Source organism: Centrocercus urophasianus, unplaced genomic scaffold (genome assembly GCF_019232065.1).
Source record: "Centrocercus urophasianus isolate 14NV4802_14NV808 unplaced genomic scaffold, USGS_Curo_1.0 seq_33, whole genome shotgun sequence".
In the NCBI taxonomy this organism is placed as follows: Eukaryota; Metazoa; Chordata; class Aves; order Galliformes; family Phasianidae; genus Centrocercus; species Centrocercus urophasianus.
Window position 1 is genome coordinate 1132253 of NW_024884900.1, and position 21138 is coordinate 1153390.

Here is a 21138-nt window from a genome sequence, read left to right on the forward strand (position 1 = left end):
AAAAAAAAAAAAAAAAAAAAAAAAAAAAAAAAAAAAAAGGAAAAAAAGAGAATGATTTTGCATATGATTTCAGGAAAACAGATTTCATTGTTTCTGCCTTTTCCTCATGTTTTGCCCTTCAGGTTTTGTTTTACGTACAAACAGACCTGGTGAGTTGCCCCTTAGCAAGGCACAGAGGGTTTGGCTGGATTAACATTGTTTCCCTGATAATTACTATTTTTTTAATCGGAGTGCTTTTGGTGCCCGTTACAACTGAACTGAGCATTGATCAATTCTGTGCCTGAAAATCATTTGTCTTTAATTTGAGTGTTTTTTGGTTTTTCTTCTGTTGGGTTTTCTGTTTTGTTTTGTTTTTTCGTTTTTTATTTGAACTTGCAATACAAAACTAAATCTAACCCGAAATTAACAACACCCTTTCTGGCAAGTTTAAAGAGCAGTATGGTGTTTGGAAATGTCTTTCAAGCCTCAAAATTGCCCGTGTGCATAAAAATGGCAAAACTCCAAAACCGAATCACAAGAGCCCCCCCAACCCCGAGACCTGCAGGAGGGAGGTGGGTCTGTCACAGCCGTGGGGCGCAGCCAGCCCTGCTCCAGGCACGGTGTGTGTCACGTAGTCATCTCCATCCAGAGGCAGCTTTTGGAAGGGACATCCTCACTTCCATTCAGCCATGGTAGTGAATTGTATCCAGGAGCAGTAGAGTGCCATCAATCTTGTGATACAGTCTATAAGCCCGATTCATTACAAGAAAAAATGATTGGGGTTTTTCTTCTTTCCGGTTGGGTTTTTCCCTTTGCAAATTTGCACACCCCTCCTTCATACATGCCCCAGCCCAAAGCCCAGAGTGCGGCGCCGCTGCTCTGCCCCAAGGCTGCTGTCCCTCTGTGGGCAGCACAGCACTGCGTTCCCCCCTGGCCTCACTGCTTAGCCTCATGGTCTCCCAAGGAGACTGCAGCCTTCTCATTTCCAATCCCCTTCAGCTCTGATGTGCAGACGCTGCTGACCTCAGTGCTCCTGGCTGGTGACCCTTTGTGGCACCCTGTGTGTTACTGGGCAGCAGGGCAGTTACCTGCACAGGACCTGTTCACTCTTCACTTCCCTCTCCCCTTCTTTTTCTTTTGTGAGGATGCAGCCACCAGTTTGCCTTGCTAGGTCACACAGGTTCTCTTTTCTGTCACAGCAGCTATGTCCTGCGCTCAGCAGAAAGGGACGTTTTCCTCTGCTCATGCTCAATGTCAGCCCTAAACCCCGCTCTTGACCCGGCTGCATCCCCACAAGGAGGTGACGGCCGAGGGCTCTCAGTCTCTGTTCCCATTGATGGGGCCGTGCCAGATCCCTCGGCTGCTTTTGATGACCTCATCCATTCTTGAATATTTTTTTTATGAATTGGGACCTGAGCCATGGAAACGTAAAAGTCTGAGTGCTGCAAACTCCTCCTAGACAACTTCACTATCAGTGTCACGTTTCTTTTAAATCCACCTGACATTTTTTTGCGTGTACAGCATTTTTGTCTTATAAACACATTTTTTAAAGTAAAACCATCGGGGGGACATTTTTATCTTACATTTGACATGGGGGGGGGGGGATTAACTTGGAAGGAAAGCGAGCCAACGAAAAATCGGCAGGAGAGGGTTTTAGTGCCTTCCCGTTTGGTTCATGCACAAGTCTGAGATTTTTCCAGTTTCCAACCTGTTGCCACCAGCCTTTCCTCCCTGCTGACCGGAGATCAAGGCGCTAAGGCCGTAAGCTCAGCCCGCCCCACTGCTCAGCAGCCAGTGCCCAGCTGTCCCAGGTGACCGCGGTGCTCCGACGGCTCCCAGCACGGCTGGACCTCGGGCGCCTCCGCCGGCTTGGAGCCCCGCGCCCCGACAACCCCTTACTGTACTTTATACTTGCCAGTATAACGAATCTAGTAACGCAAGCTACTGACCTTGATGGTGAGTGTGAGCAGTTATGTTTTGTTGTTTTCTCTCTTGCTTGGTTGGGGCTGCTGTGAGAGAGGGTGTCTCTGAGGCATACTTTCCGGCCTCTCTTACACTCGGACGTGCACACCTCCTCTCAAACACTCTTCTGAGCGCTCTCAGCGGGAAGGTTTGTCCACACCTATTAATCCTCTCTCAGTGTCCAGCTTCTTGTTAGTAGCAGCTGGTTGCATGTTTTTTGCTTGTTCAGACGAAACGGTTCAAGAAACGACTCATATCAACTCTTGAGAAATGTCTCTATTTTTTTGTACACTTTCTTTCTTTTGATGTTTTTATTAATTTCCCTTACTTAAAAAACAAAACACCTGTCGTCCCGTAAAACATTTCACATCTCCCCTTGCCTGTTCTTAGAGTGTATGTATCTGTGGGACTGAACTAAATGCATGCACTGTAGTAGTCGTACTGGTAGCAGTAGATGTAGTTGTAGAACATGCATTGTTGAGTTGATATTATAGGTGCCATCAATGTGAAATAGCGCGGCAGTTAAAAGCATAGCCTTGGTCTGACTGAGAGCGTAGGGCTATTAACAAAGCAGAGAGCTGCTAAAGGCTTGGATCCATAGTCCTGCATTTGTTAAATCCCATTATCTGGAAGTTTAAATTGAACGCAGCTGTAGGCTGTACAAGAACCCACACATGCTGTTATGTTGATAGTAAATTTGCCGTATTTTTTTCAAATTAAACCCCCTAGGAATTTAAATGCTAAGCATAACAATATTCTCTAATTTTTATTTTATATTAAAAAGATATTTTAAAAATCATTTTACAATCATGGTTTCTCCATCAGCCTGTTACTCGTCCATATTAGCCCATAGAATCATTTGTTAGCAGTTGTAGACCAGATGTGCCGAATGCAAATCACTCCATTTGGGTGTCTAAATAATACCATGTGTGCGAAGCAGCTTCCCGCAGACCGTCCCAAGACATAAAGCAATTGTTTTTAGGTCATAAACCTTAAATCTTGTTATGCAACAGAGACTCTGAGCTAGCGGTGGTTTGTATTCATTGCCATGTCACCGAGCTTAGGGGAGCATTTGTAAATGAAGATGTAATGTTTCATGAATATTGGCATCAGGAGCTTGAGACGAGTTCTGCATCTTTGCCGTCGAGCCAGCGAGCGGCGTTGCTTCCGGTGCCCAGGTGTGTGCACGAGGCTTTGGGAACTCTTTCCCAAATGAAGTTTAGTCTGTGGGTTTAGCAGGCAGAAGGTGAGATCCCAATAGGGACTTTGTTTCTCTGTTTCGTTGGCTGGCTGTCAGAGAACGCCCTGCTGGGAGCAGCTGGGGTGTGCAAGGTGTGGGTGCTCCCTGCTTCCTCCTCCTCCTCCTGCGAAGGCACTGTGCTGAGCCCATGGTCCTGCTCTGCTAGGGGCTCTGCGTTCAGCTGCCAGAGGGAATAAGGTTTTCTGGGGGCTTTCGAAGTGTAGTTAAGAATTTGTATCTGCTCCTCACCTCTAACAGAGCATCAAGTAAATCAGCCAAACAACAGCTTGGATGGAGCTGACCCAGAGGCAGCCTGTGCGGAGCAATCGGAGCTGCCCGTATCGCTTCCCTGATTGCCGAGGAGCCGAGGTACTCGGGTATCAAGAGGGAGAATTATGTCCCCTTTTGATCTCGATCTGCCAAGGAGGCAGGGGACCCACAGTTTAATGCGCAAGGCGTGTGATGTAGTGAAGAGCGTATCTGAAAGTTAGCAGAGCGACAAATTGTGAGGGGCTTAGGAATCCTTGTCTTACATTTCAGGAAGGTGCTCTAAAAATGTAATATCGCCATTAGGCGCCCATAGTGTTGGCAAATTGCAGCCATAAAGAGCTGGACCACGGCTGGGCTGTGCGGGGGGGGTGACACCAGCACGGAGCTGAGCAGGGATGTGCGGAGGTGATGTGGCAGTGAGGGATTTATGCGGCCTGCGGAGAGGCTCCCTGCGGCACGGCCGCTCAGATGGAACTGCTCCCCTCCTTTTATTTTGCTATATAAAAGTACATAAAATTTAATCCAAGCTATGTAATCTCAAAAGCCAGAACCTAACAAGTGGACCACTTGGGAGCAGCAAGCAGGCTGAAATTTCTCACTCCACTGGAACAGCCGGTAATTATGTGACAGAGGCTGGCAACCGGAGCTCTGCTCGGCTGGAGCTTCAAAAAATTAATGGCTGCATCAGATGTTATCTTCTGCTTATCTTCCTTGCAGAGGCAGGCGGTGCTGGAGAGTGGTGCAGGCAGTCAGCAGGGAGGGGTGGGATGGAGAACCTCACACCTCTTCATGCACTTGCAGAGGGGGAACACAAAGGCCAGTGTCTGGAAGGAGGTTATAGAGTGCTGGGGGTCTGCTCCTGCCCCGGGTGATGGGTAGGATGAGAGGTGAAGGTCTCATGTTGTGTCAGGGAGGGTCAGGTTGGAGCATGAGGAACGATTTCTTCTCCAAAAGGGCGGTCAGGTGCTGGCACAGGGAATGGGGGGGTCACCGACCCTCCAGATCTGTGGGGATGTGGAGTTGAGGGACACAGTGTGTGCAGTGGGGTGGCTTGGGGTCAAACTCAGTGATCTTGGAGGTCTTCTCCAAACTTAATGATTCTACGGTTCTGTGATTCTATGTTTTGTATCATCTGGGAGGTCTTGTGCCAATCCAGGCTGGTTCCAGCCCCGCAGAGGTTCTCTCCTCTACACAAGCCCTACTCATCAGCTTTTCCTCTTGGGCTGAGCTCCTTCCAGGGCCATGCAGGAAGTTTGGCAGATTTAAAGCCATTTGGTGCTGCTGTGATTAGGCCTCAACCACAGCAGCGATCGCTCTGCACAGGGCTCCTGGCTGAGGTCTGTTGTGGTTTAAATACATCAGCCTTAATCAATAATTTCGTAATAGGAAACCTTGCGCACTTGATAAATCGTCCCCTGTGCAATTAGTGACCACCTCTGATGTGCAGACTTAAGCATGGTGTAAGTTAATCTTTTATGAATTTAGCGGCTAACTTTTAATAGTCTTTTCAATCAGGAGAATTATTTTCGGTGGGAATTAGGTCCCAGCAGAGACCCCGCTGACTCCAGGCACACAGAGCTGATGCCCCCACAGCCATGGGATGGACTGAGCACAGCGGGCTGAGCCCCGTTAGTGTCGCAGCTCTGAGTGTGACATAGCATGCATTTTACAGACCCACTGCTGACCCTCACCCTAAATGCTTTAGAAGTAAGTATGTAATTACAGTGCTGTTGGGTTTGTTGGGTTTTTTTCCTGATTTTAGAGAAAGAAAAGTGAAAAAGAAGCAGTGACGTTTTTCCTTGCAGCGAGTGCTCGCACGGCTCAGGATTAGCACGAGGACAGGGTGGATTAGGAGTTTCAGGAGAATGCAGAATTGGTCTTTGGGTGCATAAAGCTGAGCTCTTTAAAACCAATCCGCTCACACAGCTGGGGCTGTTCAGAGGCGTCTCCTGGCGGTTGGAGCCCAGCGCTGTGTGCAGGGGGGGCCCCTGGATGCCCACAGGTAAGTGGGTGCCCCAGGCTGAGGGGTGGTGTCCCTGCACATCGTGGTGCCTTACAGCCCCAGGGCTGTTGTGATTTTCCTCCTGTATTGTCTGTTACTGTTCAAAAGGCTTCGATTTAAAATTAACAAGAGTGATAGCCAGTTAATGCGTTACAGTAGGAGGCCAGAGTTTCTGTTGCTATGGCAATGGAGTTCGGCTCATTTGTTTTGTAGATGAGTAATTACTACGCAATTAGAGTGGGCTAAAAATAAAGGGGCCTTTTGTTCCCTGTTACTCATTAATATTAATAAAAGACCTGTCCAGGCGGTGGTAAACAATTAATGCAGATGTGGTGCCCATGGTAAAAGTAGCAACAGATTTCATGTTACCCAGCAAGAGGTGAAAGTGGCGTCTCTGCTTAGTTTGGCTGTTGCTCATTTTATATAGAAAAATGATGGGGGAGGCCTGCTGTGCACAGGGTCACACGGCCCAGCCTGCTGCTGGCTGGGCGCTCGATGCTGAGAGCTGCAGCCTCCTGTGTGCACAGGGCAGTGCTGGCTGGTCCTGTGCTGCTGCAGGGTGGGAGCCTCTCAACCAGCCCAGCCCGGGGCAGCGCAGGCACTGCTGCTGGAATGGCAGCCCAGGGTGCCAGCACCAAAAGAGAGCAAGGGGAGATGGTCCCAAGCACTTGGTGTGAAGCGTGCAAGCACCGGAACACAGCAGATTTCGAATGGGCTGTACCTTCAGGTGAATGGACAGGGAAGGCTGCTGGTGACACAGGCTGTCTGGTGAGCAGGTGGGTCCCTGTCCTTGGAGGTGTTGCCGGGCCATAGCAGTGTGGCACTTGGGGATGGGCATGGTGGGCATGGTGGGGGTGGGGTTGACTTGGTGGTCTCAGAGGTCTTCTCAAACCTTAATGACAGTGACTGGACATGATGGGTTGGCGGTTGGACGAGGTGATCTTCTCCAGCCTTACTGCTTCTGCGACTGATTTGCTGAAGGTGGCAAACAGGACAGCCATTACCTCTCAGATTTACTTGCTGGCCTCCATGTAGGTGGGGGACACGGCTGTAGCCCCCGGTGCTCAGCACCCGCAGCGCTGTGCGGAAACACCACCAGTGAGGGGCAGCAGCACGGCCCAAAACGCCGCTGTGGTGGTTGGGGGATTGCAGAAAAATGGAAACCGCCTCCCTCCCAAAGTGTTTAACTAATGGAGGGAAACGTAGCACAGCCTTTGTAAGGTCGACATTTGTTTGTTGTTAAGGATCTAATTAGAAACATGAGAGGGAGCTGAATGGCTGCTTGCTCGGCTAATTAGCGACATGCACGAAGACCACTTTGAACTTCAAGGACACAAAGCTATTAGCGCTTACATCAAAAATGGATTAAACTTCTGTGCTTTTATAATGATTAAAGATGAGCTGCTTGAGAGGAAATCCTTTTGTGGGGTTGTGACAAGCACCGGCTCCCTGATTGCAGCTCCTACAAGTGGAGCTTTGTGTGGCCTTCGCATCAGCTTGGTGCGCATGGCACTGCCAACTTGCAGGACAGAGAATGTGATTAGGCAGTAAATATTGATCGCTTGCAAAAACAGTACAGCCAAGCTGGAAAGTGCAGGACTTAGAAAAGCTGTACTTGAGTACATGAATGTTGTGCTTTTGTTTTGTTTGTTTGTTTGTTTTTGGCAAATCAATGGACAGCTTCCAGATGTGGCTGATGCTTTGAGGAAGCCAAGTGAGGCCTTCAGCAGGAGCAGGTGCTGCTCGCATGCTTGCAGGGTGCACCGAAGGACAGGGGTTGGGTTTTTTAAGCATTTGCTCCACTTGAATTTCGGGTGTACACAACTCTTCGTAACAGCAGGGGAGCACTGGAGCGGAGGCAGGAGCAGTTCCATAGGATGACAATTGTCATCATCACACCGGCAAGTCCAGCGTGGTGCATAACAGCTGGGACTGCTGCGAGGTGCAGGCCTGGAGGTGTGAATAAGGAGGGGTCAGGCGCTGCCCCGTCCCTGCTCAGTTCCAGCTGTAATTGCTGTGCTTGGGAACCTGCTCACCTCCCGCTGCTTTCTGTCAGTATCCTGGCGATAGTTCGATGTGTGAAGCCATTTCCAAAAGGGCTGCAGAGACAGAACAACCTTTTAAAGTGTGACTGCAGATAGAAAATACGGTACAAATAGTGTCTTGTTAAGGCAGATAGCAGCTCGCGGCGTCTCTCGGCCCCATCACACCAATTTGCTGATGAGCCCCACTTCAGCGGTTTGTCCCTGCGGGCGGGGGGCTGCCCGGCCCTCCCTGGGGCTGTGCTGGGTCTCCACAGGCAGCACCGAAACCTGGCTGTCCTGGGAAGAATGCCTCCAGCTGTCAGCAGTGACAGAGGATCTGCCTGCCGCAGGGCTTACCAAGAGGGGTTTGCTTTTCAGGTCTGCTGGGAAGGAGCACAAGCGAAGCACAGCCCCGTACAGCTCTGCACAGTGCTGTGTTGAACAGTGTCTCTAATTGCAGTGCTGGGTTCTCTGCTTTCCTGTCTGTCTCCCACTTTTGTGCTCAGCTAGTTGGGAGCTGTTTGTACGCTGCTGTTCTCTAGGATGTCTGTGTGTTTCCAGCTCATTATTTTGGAGACATTTTCTAGTTTGAGCATTGATCTGAACTGGAGGTGTGCTGCGTGCAGTTTGTCTCAGACATAAAATAAAGCTGCATGTAAAAGGGCAGGTAGAGAAAAGTGATGCCTCTGATAGTTTGGCCTGACCACAAACAAATGTGTTTGTGCCTCCAGCAGGAGCTGTGTGCAGTGGCTGGGGTATAACAAAAGAGTCTGGATGCAAACACTGAATTCTTAATGCTGTGTCTGTGCGCTCCTGCAATCTGAATGGCAAGCAAAAACCAGGAGCACTGACGTCTTATTTCACACTGACATTAATTTGTACATCCATGGCTGAGTAAATCACATCGGGGCAGTTAGCATCTCAGAACAGCAAGGTGCAAGCTCTCTTCAGCTGCAGCAGTGAGTGCTCCAGGAATTAGGGCTGCCCCAGCTCTCCTTGAGGTGGGTGCAGTGCTGGCTACCGGTAGGGTACTTGTGAGGCTCTCAGCACTAATGACTGAGCTTTGCATGCAGTGCAGGAGTTTCTCTGCGCCCCATCCTGTGGCTGTTATTTAAAGTATCAGCATCACACTGTGCCTGCTGGTCCATTAGTCATGCACGAAGATGTGGTCATTGGTGTTCATGCTTCAGGACACATGGGATGCCTGAGAAATCAGGAGGGAAGCAATCTGTGCTGCACCAGTAGCCCTGGTTTTTAGTGGTGTCCTCTGCAGCATTTGTACTTGGTTCTTTCAAAGTCAGTGCAGCAGGTTTGAATGCTTGGGTGCCTCTTGGGGAAATTCCCAATTTCCAGGTACTGCAGCACAGTGTCAGAGAGGTTTAAGGAAGTAGCTGAAAGCATCCTTTGCTCCACGTGGCTGCCTGTAGTTACCGTGATATCTCATGGAATTAGATCTAACTACTCTTTAGCTACAGGTGCTGTTCCTTCTGCAAAAATCCAGGCAGATCCTCTGAACTGCCATGAATCAAATTAAATCCCGGGTGAGCTGAATCGAATGCCCCAAGCATGGTGTTGTTGCTGTCCCAGCTGTCCCCCTGGCCCATTCCCTGCCCCGATCCATAGCCTTTCCATCACCATGCTAAATGTTACCCTGTTGTTTCCTCCTTCAAGCTGGAAGCTGATGTTTGCAGCACACTAGATGAATTTTTCATAAAGATAAAAACAGCCTAATCTTGTGAGCTTTGAGTCTTGGTAGTGGGTAATGGCTTTGATTTAAAGCATTTTGTCTTAATGATAGTGATATTGAAAATTTCCTGCTGCTTTCAAGCACGTGGAGTTATTATCATAAACATTGGTGGTAGAAATGCCTGCCAAATTGCGCGTGGCTGTTTATGGCAGATGAGAGAGTCATGCAGAAATTAGAGCTCTGGATCAACAAGTTGTCAGAAGCGTGTTGGTACAGAAGGGCTCCGTCGGGGCGCGGAGGAGCAGCGTGCCGTGGCTCTGCGCCGGGCGCAGGGAGAACTGCGGGGCTGAACGGGCGCTTGCACTTGGCTTGCTTCTTTGTGTTATTCCTTGTGTGGAGCCTCTTGTGTTTGCTTCTCTTGGAAACATGAGCAGGTGCGTGCTTTGTAAATGAGGATGTGTTTCTAGGGGAATATTTCACTCTTCTCTCTTTTTTTTTTTTTTTACACGTGTTGCTTTGCTCTTTGTGCTCTGTTCAGCAGCATCACCCGCTCTGAGCAGCACCTCCACCAGGGCCTGTGGACAGACTCTGCTTCCAGCAATGCCAGAAGCAGATCAGCTCAGCAGCACTGATTGTGTCCCAGGGAATATGAGCCCTCCCCGGGAGGTGGTTCATTGTCATTGGGCAGTCCTCAGGAGTGCTGCCGCAGTGCTTGCTGATGGTGCCGGCCTCTTTGCTCTGGTGTCTGCGGGAGGGGACGGCCATGGGGACGGCTGTGGGCAAGGAGCGGCTGCAGGCAGTGCTCGGCTGCTCTCTCCATGAGGAGATGCATTTCTGGCTGCGATGACAGGGTGCTGTATTTCATCCTGAAGTATTCTGCCTCTTCTTGAGGAGGAAATGCAGTAAATCATGGGTGGTTTCTTACAAAGTTGAGGTTTTCCTTCTGCCTGTGTAGTAGTAGGGAGTGCAGCCACGGGTTGTGCGCTGTTCTTCGCGTTGCTTTTTCTTCAACTTTTGAAATCTTTGTAGAATAATTGTAAAACAAGCACAGCAGTGATTACTGAACCCTTTCCCTCTCTTTTTACCTTCACTGACTTGAGTTTATTTGGGTGGGATTTTAGCATCCAGCTTGCTGTGCTTTACCCATCTGTTTCCGTCTCCCCTCCCAGAGAGGCATCTGAATCCTCGTTAGTGCAATGCACAGCTTGCTAAGGCAAATGTCATAATGAATCCTGACTTAGAAATTTCTCAAGAGTTCATCAGAAGAGAGTTTATCTTTCAGTGGTGACCTTTCCTGTTGCACGTGGATTAATGTACGATCGGGTCTGTGCTAACACGGCAGTTTGCAGGAACGGGCGCTCGATAAGCGAGCTCCTGGAGCTCCACCTGCTCCCTGCAGCTCTGCTCTGTACCCCCCATGCAGCTCTCTGCTGGAACAGTGTGTTGAGAAGTGCCTCACATGCATTCAGTGTGTGCAGAGAGCTCTGCAGAAGGATGCCGAGGTGAGTTAGTAGTCAAAGAACCTTGCTCAATGTAGTGCTGTCTTGAGGTTACAGATGCGTTTTAAAATTAGCTGCAATTTGACATTTATTTTAGCAGAAGACTCAGTAGGTTCTCTGCTCAGACAGAGCAGTGCTCAGGGAGTGAGTGCAGTGAGTGTGCAAGGATCGGTGTCTTCTCTGTAAGGAAAAGCACAGCAAATTCTAAGGGAAGGAAACGCTGCAGGAAGTGTCCCTGTTCTCATCACTCAGCTGCTGTCACTTTTTTTCTTAGGTGTAGGAAGAGCTTCCCCAACCAAGAGGATGGGGCTGTCTGGGCTTGGGAACGTTGAGGCTGGTTAGCTGTGACTTACAGACACATCTCATCTTTTTCACATCCCTTCCACATCGATCTGATGCAGGGCTTTGTGGTGGCACCTGGGGCTGAAAATCATGCATAGTGGAAACTGTTGTGTTGGAGGTACCAAGTCACAGTTTCAGGGCTGTGAAAACATCCCGTGCAGGATGGTTCCCTGTGCAATCAGTTGATAAATTGGAGCTCAATTCTGATCCTGGAAACAGGTGCAGTGTCTGCCATGGCTTGAGTCTCATTGCATGGAGTGCTTGAGGTGGGAGGGCATCGCCCACTGGGACCCACAGGAAAGCAGTAGGGCTCTGCTCCAGCACTGACCAGAGCGATCTGCGGCTCGCTGCTCTCCTCCAGCACAGCACAATCCCTGCCAGTTTGCCAGCAGTGCACTTCCCAACATCCACCCGTGGTTATTTCCAGCTCTGTCTGCAGGATGTCTGACCAGGGGAATGTCTCAGGTGCTTTGCAGGCCGCGGTGCTTTAATCTCAGTGCTCTGTGCCTCTGCACCCAACAGCACCTGCAGCTCTCGGATGGCTTCTGCTGTGAGCTGACAGCTTTGTCCTACAGCTGACAGCTTTGTCCATCTCCACAGTCTTAATTTTTTTTTTGAGGGCTGAAATGGCATCCAGAGTCAGGAGAGTTTTGTGTTTTGTTTTCTGCTTCATTTCAGTCTCAGATTACTTGCAGGTTTGTGTACAACAGATTTCTTTTCAGGCATTTCTTACCCAAACGCACTGCGTTCTGCATGTTGGGAAAGTCATTCAAGGTCCCTTTGCAGTTGTTTCAAAGCGATCATAAAACTGCCTCCAGCTCTAGGTGCGCTTCAGTGCAGCTATTGTAAGAAGACAAATATTTAGCAACTCACCATGGCTGAGTGAATCGTTAAAGTACGGCTTTCTCAGGACTGTTTAGTCTCCTGGTAATTATGAGAGCTTTTCTCTTTCATTTATCGGGTCTGGAGCAAAGTGTCAGCTCTGTAAAAGCTTCCAACCCTTTCTGTGAAGTTCTGCAAACAGCTGTTAGCAGGCGGTGCACAAAGTGCTGCCTGGGCACCCCGCGCCCACGGAGCTGTGCGAGCGGAGCGGAGGGCGTGCTTTTGTGTCGCACATTTGTCTGCAGCCACTTCTGTGATCATCAGGATGTAGTACCAAATTGATGCTCAGGAGATAGAAAATTGCCTTTTTCTTACGTTGCATACCTACAATCAGAAGGATGTTGAATAAACAGCTGCCAACTCCTTCCGCACGTATGCAAGCTGGTATTCCTGAATTTCTTAGAGCTGTAAATGGCTGGGGCTGGGCTGCTTTGGGGGATGGAGCATCTCTTTTTGGCTCCTTGCTGCTCGGCTTGCTTTCAGTAAGAGTTTGGGACAGGCTGAGTACATCTTCTTATTATCTGTGCATGGACTCATAACTGTGGCTTAATGATGCAGAGGTGCTGCAGTGTGTGTGTGTGTGTGTGCGTGTCTGATCCGCTGCCCCACTCGCGCTTGGTTCAGGGCCTGGCTCAGCTCCTCATCCTGCAGCTGCAGAGGCCACAGAGGTGTTCATTCATAGGACATTCGACTCGCAGCACCCCAGCAGCCTTACTCCACGCATCTCACTGGGGCTGGCTGCAGTGCATGAGTCCCACTTGCTGTGGTGTAAAGCAAGGGCAGCCTTTGTGTCACATAGCTGCTGCTGGGTGTCCCACTGCCAGCCCAACCTCTGCTCAATGCCATTTTGAAATGGTATAATATTTGATCACTGTATCTCAAAATTAAATATTGAGGCATTCTACAGGCGTGTTCGTGCCAGCCCCGACATGCCATTGCCATCAGTGGGCTGCATCAGAGATGAATATGGCCTTGCACCTCAACTTTGATTTTTAATGAAATGCTCCGTGCACCTCTAGATGAGAGCTGTGTGATTTGGGGACCATGTCTTCTTATTGGTGCGATTTGCACTTTTTCCCAGCAAGCCACTCGCTGCAGGAAGGCAGCTGTGCAAGGCGCAGGGCCACACTGCAGGGCTGGGGGCAGCACGTGGGCTCCATGCAGAGCCCTGCTCACCCCTTGTGCCTCATGCCATGGCTGTCTGCAGCTGTACTCATGCTCTGTGCTTTGGCACCCTCCATCTCTGAAGGACGTGTTAAAGAACGTTAAGGCCAGATTGGATGGGACCCTGGGCAGCCTGAGCTGGTATTAAATGGGGAGGTTGGTGGCCCTGCATGTGGCAGGGGGTTGGAGATTCCTGATCCTTGAGGTCCCTTCCAACCCTGGCCATTCTGTGCTTCTGTGAACGTTCCCCATGTCCCCGCCAGGCGCAGGGCACGGCCTGCCTGCAGAGCGCTGCACGGGGCTGAAACACCCACATCCATTTTGTTCAACTAGAAGGAAGAAAAGGAGAGGAAAAAAGCACTGGCTTATAGTAATAAAGGGCTTTTGAACATCTCAGCTGGATATTTTTCTTCACGAGTGAGAAGGCCAAATGCTATCTTGACATTTAATCTTTAATAATAAAAAAAGGTACTTTGTTTGCCAGTGAATTCCAAAATAATCTGTTTACTCTCTCATGCCTTATTACTTTTAACTTGCCGGCTTAGATGACCTACTTACTTTCCCCTGCTACCACTTTACAGCCACATAAAACCATTTACTTTGCAACATTTACTTCCCTGTCATTGCAGAGCCAACGGTTGCCGTGTTTTTGACTGGTTAATCCTTTGGGTTGAGGAACGCGTGCCGTCAGCGAGGTGGGGACGGTCATGGAACCACAGCAGCACGGCGCGTTGCCCCAGTTTCTCACTGCTGTGTGCTGCTGCAGTTTGCAGTCAGCCTGCAGTCCGGTTTGCCTCTCGGGAGCCTTGCTGTGGGTCGCTCCTGCGGGGCAGGCGGGACTTGCCCTGCAGTGCTGTTTGTCCCTATAGACCCTGCTGTGTTGACCTGCAGGCTGGTGGCTGTGCTTACTGCAGGCTGTCTGGAAGCTCTTCAGGTGCACGGCGAAGGTAGGCAGGGAGCTGCAGTTGGAGGAGGAGGCTGAGGGAGTCGTGGTGCAGGCTGAGCACAGAGGTGATGTGAGTTGCCAGCGGTGCCCGTTGCACGGCTCCAGGGAGGTTGTGGTGATGCTGTGGCCGTGTGGTCGTTGTGGCTGGTCAGAGCCTGCATTCAGGGCATCCTTAAGGGCCATTTTGGTGTCCAGGGCTGAGCTGCGAGAGTGTGGTCAGTCAGGCTGCGGTGCCAGGTCAGCAGCAGCATGTAGGCAGTGCTCCGTTGGCAGTGCTGTGTCAGCAGGGCCGTGTTGGCAGGTCGTGTTGCAGGACTCTCCCACTTCCAGCGCCATCCCCATCCGCTCTCCCTGCCGCTGACTTTTCTTTCACATTAAATCCTCTTACTCATAAACTTCACATCCAAGAACAACAGTGAGGAATGGCAGAAGCCTGATCATCTAACATGCTTTAATATCTAAATCTGTTCTTCAGTATCATTCTTGTTTACATTGTTTTTCTGTCTCAAAAAAAAAAAAAAAAAAAAAAAGAAAGTGAAGGGAGGAAAAAAATAAAATTTACTTCCACATTAGGAGGTGAGTTGCCATACACCCTCTGGAATTCTTTTTTTGCTTTGAATCTTTATTTATTTGTTTAATTTTGGTTGATGTCCCCCCAGCGTGGTTTTGGAGATGAAGGTAGGTCTTCGATCTCCAAATCTAAAGAAAGGCAAATTAAATAAAACAATACTCTCCTTGGTCATACGTAAAAAATAAACCCAAACCGTTCCATTCCATACCATTAAAAAAACAAATTAACTATTGAGCTGTTTCTACAGCTTACCAATTTAAAAGGGCAGGTTTTTTTCCAAAGTATCAAATGGATCCAAAATGATTTTACTAGATGCGATTGAAGTTACTTGCTGTCAACATTTTAATATCAATATTACCACAATGTGTAGTCTCAAACTAGTTCCTTTGTAGTTTGCATGGGATGTGAATGCTGTCTCGGCGTGCCCAGACCTAGAGAACTTGTTACTACTGCATGAGCATCAAGTCAGATGTTGAAAAATATCTATTATATTTTGTGATAATTTGGTAAAAATGAGCACCTACAGTCTCTGGTTGCAGTAGTGTGTTGAATGATCGTTCTTTTTTTTTTTATATATATTCATATATATATTTTGGAGCTCTAAGCTTCGTAGTAGTACGGGCTGACTATTATTCAGTACTTGCTCTCCTATCGCATGGCCTTGGTTAAGTGTTAGAAGTTGGGCCTAGGCTGTTTATTCTGGTGTTTGGCTTTGTGATAACGGTGCATGCCCGGCGTCTGGCCTCATACCCAGCTTTATTCTCTGCACACCAGTCTTGAATAGCTACAGTGCTCAACCGAATTTTGGCGCACCCGCTTCCCCGGCAGGCTCCAACCCAGCCCGGCCCGGAGGCTTCCCTGGGGCCAACAGCCCTGGGCCCGTCGCAGACCTGTACGGCACGGCCAGCCAGGACTCCGGCGTCGGCAACTACATAAGTGCTGCCAGCCCACAGCCGGGCTCCGGCTTCAGCCACGGGATCGCCGTGAGTACCGCGTGCCGGGAGGGGACGCGATGGGGTTTGGTGTCTTTTTCGATGGCGGAACGACGGGCTGCTTTGTGCACGGCTCCTGTAGCTCCAGCGCTGGGCACAACCCGCTGCAGGCGCTGAGGTTTCCCGCAGCCCTGCACTCTGCTGTCCCAGAGCCGCTGGAGTTGCAGTGCAGACTGGAAACAGTTGTCTGAGCCTTAGCTGCACCAATGTGGCGTGTTTTGAACAGCCCTATTTAACAGATACAAGCTTCTGCTTGTCTAGATGGGCTTCCCATCAGTGGAACGGCCCATTGAGGCCGGTGTGCTGCTTGCAGGCAGTGTGCCTGGCCTCTCCTCCCACCCAGAGGAGGAGAAGGGTTCCCGGGACACCAGGCCTGCCCGTGTCCCAGCAGTGGCACAGAGCCATGGGGGCTTGGAGCTTCCAGCCCCTGCCCTACCGGCATCGGTGTGTAGCAGAGGATGTGGGCATGGGAGGTGGGCGCCGCCTCATCGGGGCACCTTGAGGCAGCTTAGGGGGTTGCTAACGGTCCTTAAAACGTGCAGGTCACAACTAAGTCACTGCTGTTGTGTTGTCAAGTCATTGGAAACGTATTTCTGTCACGCTGCATGGTTCTGCAGGCTCACTAATTACGGGCGATGGAAATTTGCTTAACAAAGCTGCATGCTGTTTTTCAGATTGCACTGTTTTACCTGTGTGTGTTAGCATGAATGTGGTTAAACCGCTTTAGTGGCTGTCAGTCTCCAAAACAGAAAACCAGCAACCTACACTGTTTTCCCTTTTTCCATAAAATGCTGAGAAATCTTTTCCTCTCATAAAATAAACATGTCAAAGTACAGAGATCTCCCCTGAGGTTTTCCAAACTAAAATGACAGTTCTGTTCTTTGACCACATGGGATGAGCTGGGGGAGCGGGAGCACAGAGCAGACAAAGTTCCTGCAGTGGTGCTGTTTGTACTGCATTAACAGCCAGCATCCAAAGAGCCACAGCAGCCACTGCCTCCACGAGGGCCCTCATGCTCTGCAGTCCGCTCTGGTCCTGCTGTGCACGTGGCCACACAGAGGACGTGGCAGCTTCTTTGGATGAATTTGAGTACAGAACACAGAGTATGATTATTCTGCTGAGAGAAGGCTACACCAATTCAGACTTACCCCTTCTGAGGCCCCCTTTCCAGTTTCCACCTGAAGACTTGCTTGTTTTGGAAAATTTGGGTGGTTTAACCTCGGTGACATCCCAGTCTTTCAAGCAGTGAGGTGCACGATAAAGGCCATGCTGTCGTGATCTGTCTGCACTAAGACTTCTTCAAAGGCCAATTAGGATTGGATTTTGAGATTGGCAGCCTCTTAGCTAAGGGGATGCCCTTCATACTGGGTGTACTCCAGTAACTGCAAAGGCTCAGGAGCCCTTTTTACCTATATCTTTATTTAACACACTCCATTTACTAACCTGGTTTAGAAACAAAAAAGGGAAAACCCAGAGTTTATTTTTGTATCTGAGGGAACAAGAAGGTCTTGGGAAGGACCCTGTAGAGTTCAGCACAGAGTCATGACCAGCACAGCTTTTGGAAATACATATTCCATATTCATGCTGACAACACAGTCTTTCAAGTCCTTTGATAATTTCTTGCCAAAAATTAATAATCATCTGTTCCCATGTATAGATCACTGATGAACTTAACAATTGTACAATTTTAGGGACCTTTGATTGCAACGGCTTTTACAAATGGATACCATTGAAACGTTACACATGGTTGGTTGCCATCTCACTTGGAGGTATTACAGTATATACCATTTGTACTTCGTGCTAAACTGCCATTTCCCTTATATTTACTTTAAGAGAACAATTTTTTGTTAATCTCCATTCTGTCTTTCCTTGGCCTTTAATCATTCTTTTCTGTGATTCATTTTATTTAAATCAATTTCATGGGTTGGAAACTGGAAGGCAGATCGGGAGCTCGGGCCCAGTGCACTTAGCACACTAATTTGGAGACTTCAAAACCCCGCAGAAATAAACAGTGATCCCCAAAGCCCTTTGGGGGAACAGCCAAGTGCCAGCATCGTTGTCTGGGGTAGAGATTGGCTATGAATGCACCCAGCTAAAAACAGATGAGCTCCACTGCTTCATTAGAGAGAAACCATCATGCTTAATCAAGGGCTGTACCAGATATCACAGCTAGAAGATAACGTTGTAACCACAGAGCAGTTATCAAGATTTTAAAAAAATTAAAGCTAAGCAAATTAAATTAAAGACATTACCTAAGTAATGCGTCCTTGGATCGCTGCCAGTTTCCTACCCTTTGAACTAAGCTCAAGTTAATTGTTTAATTTTTTCGTTATTTTTTGGCCTTTGGCATATCCATCTTAGCAAACAAATATTCTTACACTGAGAGCAGCGTAGATTAGGAAAGTCAGTCAATGGAAACGGAAAGGTGTACGCACTGAGTGCATGGATTCACCGTTAGAGCTCGTGATCCAGGCAGACAGATGCGATGTGACATCTTTCATTTCTTTCTTAGCCTTTAGCCCAGCGCTGCCCTATCTCAGTGTGCAATCAGGGCTGGAGGCAGGCTGGGGATGGGAGCTGTGGAACACATTCAGGGGCTTTAAGCTGTGTAAAGATGAACGTATAGGTAGCTACTGGCAAAAAAAAAAAAGGGGGTTGCTATTTATTCTTCATCTCCCTATATGTACAAGATTATCTGAAAGTCTTTGATGGGCGGATTCGGTCCACCACTCGCTATGTTGTGGGAAAGGAAAGAGGTGCCCATGCGCTCCTGCTTCAATCCCCGTTACTGGCTGCACGTATCCTGTGTGTTCCCGGGCTGATTTGTCAGATCCATCGTGTTCTGTGGGCCGCCAGCCTGAGCACGTGGGAGGTTTGAGCAGAACATCGTAATTCAAACTAATAACGCTGCAGTGAGGGCAGTGCTCATCAGATTAATATATTGTAATCATTTTACACTTACCACAGCACATCAAACTATAACCATCATTTACCGGCCAGTATTAAAACTCAAGCCATTAATGACTTAAAAACAGAGAGTGCTTTTACTGTTGCTCGTTACTAATGAAAATAGATTTCGAGAGGAGGAAATGAGCCTTGCTATTAACTCTTCCAGGGCCACCAGGTCTGAAGATCCCGGGGCGCGCATCCCTCGCGCCGTGCAGCACCTGGGGCAGTCAGGGTGGCCCAGGGCCGCCTGCAGCCCTCGCTGCTCATCGCCCTGCTGGCTGCACACAGCGTTCAATGCGGGCAGCAGCCGCAGCGCCAGGCGTTGCGCCTCCCCTTAGAACGTAGCCCCGGAGTGCGGCAGAGCGCCCAGGAGGACGTTGTCCCCTTGGGGAAAAGCTGGCCACCTCATGTCCCTGAAGGCGCGGTCTACTTGCACAGCCCCAGCTGACCCTTCCCCTGTCCTGTGTGCTCCTCTCCTCACAGAGTCTCTCTGGATGTCCGGGCAAAACGGGGCGAAGTTTCTGAGCGGTCCCACGGTGAGGTGACATCGTCAGACTTCAGCACTACATCTTCACCAACAGCAAACGAACTGGAGGTGGCACTCGACGGACTTGGGCTGTTTAAAAAAATCTCATCATCTCATGAATCTGCTGTACTATAAAAACAACAGCTTTTAAAAGTATGTATATAAAATCCATTTCTTGTTCGTTTTATTTTCTCAAAGGGTTTCCCCCCCCTTTTTAAACTTACTCGACCCACATTTTTTGGTAGCGTTTTGACATAGTCTCGTAGCCACGTAGACCTAATTCTTTGTGTATCTCGTAGGAGCCTAACCATAGCCTAGCTGTTTATATTAAGGTTTTCTTTTGTTTCCCCCCCCCGTGTCCCCCGGTCTCTGTAGTTGCTGTCATTGCAGGATGTGGGGCTGCGGAGCACGCGGGTCGTCCCCCCTCCTTTTGTTTGTGCCGTCTTCGTTCACCCGGTTCTATTTTCGGCAATAAGGCAGGGACGACAGACTTTTGGGCGTCCTTTTTCTATAAGTGCTTTTTTTTTGTTGAAAGAGGTGATATAAGGTTTTTTGAAATCGTGAATTCTGAAAAAAACAAACAAACAAAAAAAAAAAAAAAAAAAGAAACACAACCAAACACTGTAAATACGATTCCATTACGTACATATAAACTATTAAGAAAGAGAAATACAAACTATTTTTGTGATGGAGTCAGTCTAAGGCAGTTTCTCTATTAAAACAGAAGACACAGCACAGGTGTGGCCTCGAGGCCAACTGCCCGGGTTGGCGCTGCCCCCGTCGGCGCGCTGCGCCCCGCGCTCTGCCTGTTGCTCATACGTGCGCAGCTTCCCCGTGACAGCCTCGTTGTCTTTTTAATTTAAAAACTGCTTTTCCCAAGACTGAAAAAGAAGCTCCGGTTTTCCTATTTATCGCATTTAAGGTTCGAAGCACACAGCTGCTCCGCGTTGCTGCTCCCAGCGCAGGCGGAGCGGCGCAGAGCTCGCATGGGTACCTTTGTTATCCATCACTTTCTGTGTTATTAACAAATTAGGAAAGCGACTTTGGTTTGTCTGGTTTTTTTTTTTTTTTTTTTTTTTTTGGGAATACCTCAGTGCTACAAGTTTCACCCTAGAAGCAACGGAAGATTTTAATTTATTGTAGTTGTAAACAGAATTTAAAAAAAAAAAAAGAAAAAAAAAAAGAAAAGTATAAAACATCATTGCACTGTGACTGGTAGGGGAAAAACTGACAGTTTCCTATTTGCACATGTTTAATATTTGGCTGTTATATATATGGTCCTCTGTTGGGGGAGGAAACTTATGAAGGATATTTTTTAATTTAATTTTTTTAATATTGGTAAATAGGCCTGCAACAGCAACTAGAAGTACAACACGGTAGGTGGCATTAAGAACATACTGTAGTGTGGATATATTTCTTCTTTTTTTAACGTAATATTGACGAGTTTTATTAATATTTTTTTAAATTGTTACGTTTATAAATTTGGTACTTTAGGTACAGCCAGTATAAGACACTGAATGCGACATTTGTTAAAAGAGCTGCTGCACTCCTATTTTTGTAAATTTTACTAACGAGTAGAATAACGTAGCCGTTCAGTAGACAAGGTAGAGAAGGCATCTGCAATGGAAGTGAGGCACCGTACTGCGAACCAGAAGGAGAAAACCTTGGGTTTTTCCTTATTTTTGAGAACAGAATCATGCTTTTTTGTGTAATGTTTTCGGTTGGTTTTCTTTCTTATTTCCGAACAACCAGGTTTAAGCAAGATGCTGGACGCTTTTTAAATATTGAGACTTGATCAAGTGATACATAAATGAAACCATTCTTTAAAAAAAAAAAATGAAAAAAAAAAAAAGCAACAAACCAAATTCCCTGAGGTTCAGTGTACAGTCAGGGGATTTTTTATGGCTATTTTGTCAATGTTGATGATGTACTGTACTACCGGTTGGTTTTCCTCTCCATTCCCTGTCACCTCATAGAATATTCTTTGTTGATCATTGTTGTATGTTAATAGTGTATAAAATGGCTATCTTGTAAGAGTGCTGTCCTGATGCTAGTGTAGTGAATCTTCCCCTCCTCTCTTCCTCTTCTAGTACATATTGGTAG

The 21138-nt window shown here is 48.2% G+C and overlaps 1 protein-coding gene across 6 annotated transcripts in view; it reads left to right on the forward strand.

Moving 5' to 3' along the window:
• Positions 1-20895, forward strand: part of MSI2 (musashi RNA binding protein 2) — a 185605-nt gene extending 164710 nt beyond the window's left edge. For 3 of the 6 annotated variants that reach the window (XM_042829936.1, XM_042829938.1, XM_042829941.1), the window contains 3 exons: positions 15343-15551; positions 17252-17329; positions 18993-20895. In XM_042829936.1, coding sequence (XP_042685870.1) covers positions 15343-15551; positions 17252-17293 — 251 coding nt within the window. In that variant the 3' untranslated portion in view covers positions 17294-17329; positions 18993-20895. The remainder of the gene's footprint in view (positions 1-15342; positions 15552-17251; positions 17330-18992) is intronic. The other 3 variants (XM_042829939.1, XM_042829940.1, XM_042829937.1) reach the window with 2 other exon arrangements.
• Positions 20896-21138: the final 243 nt, after the last annotated feature.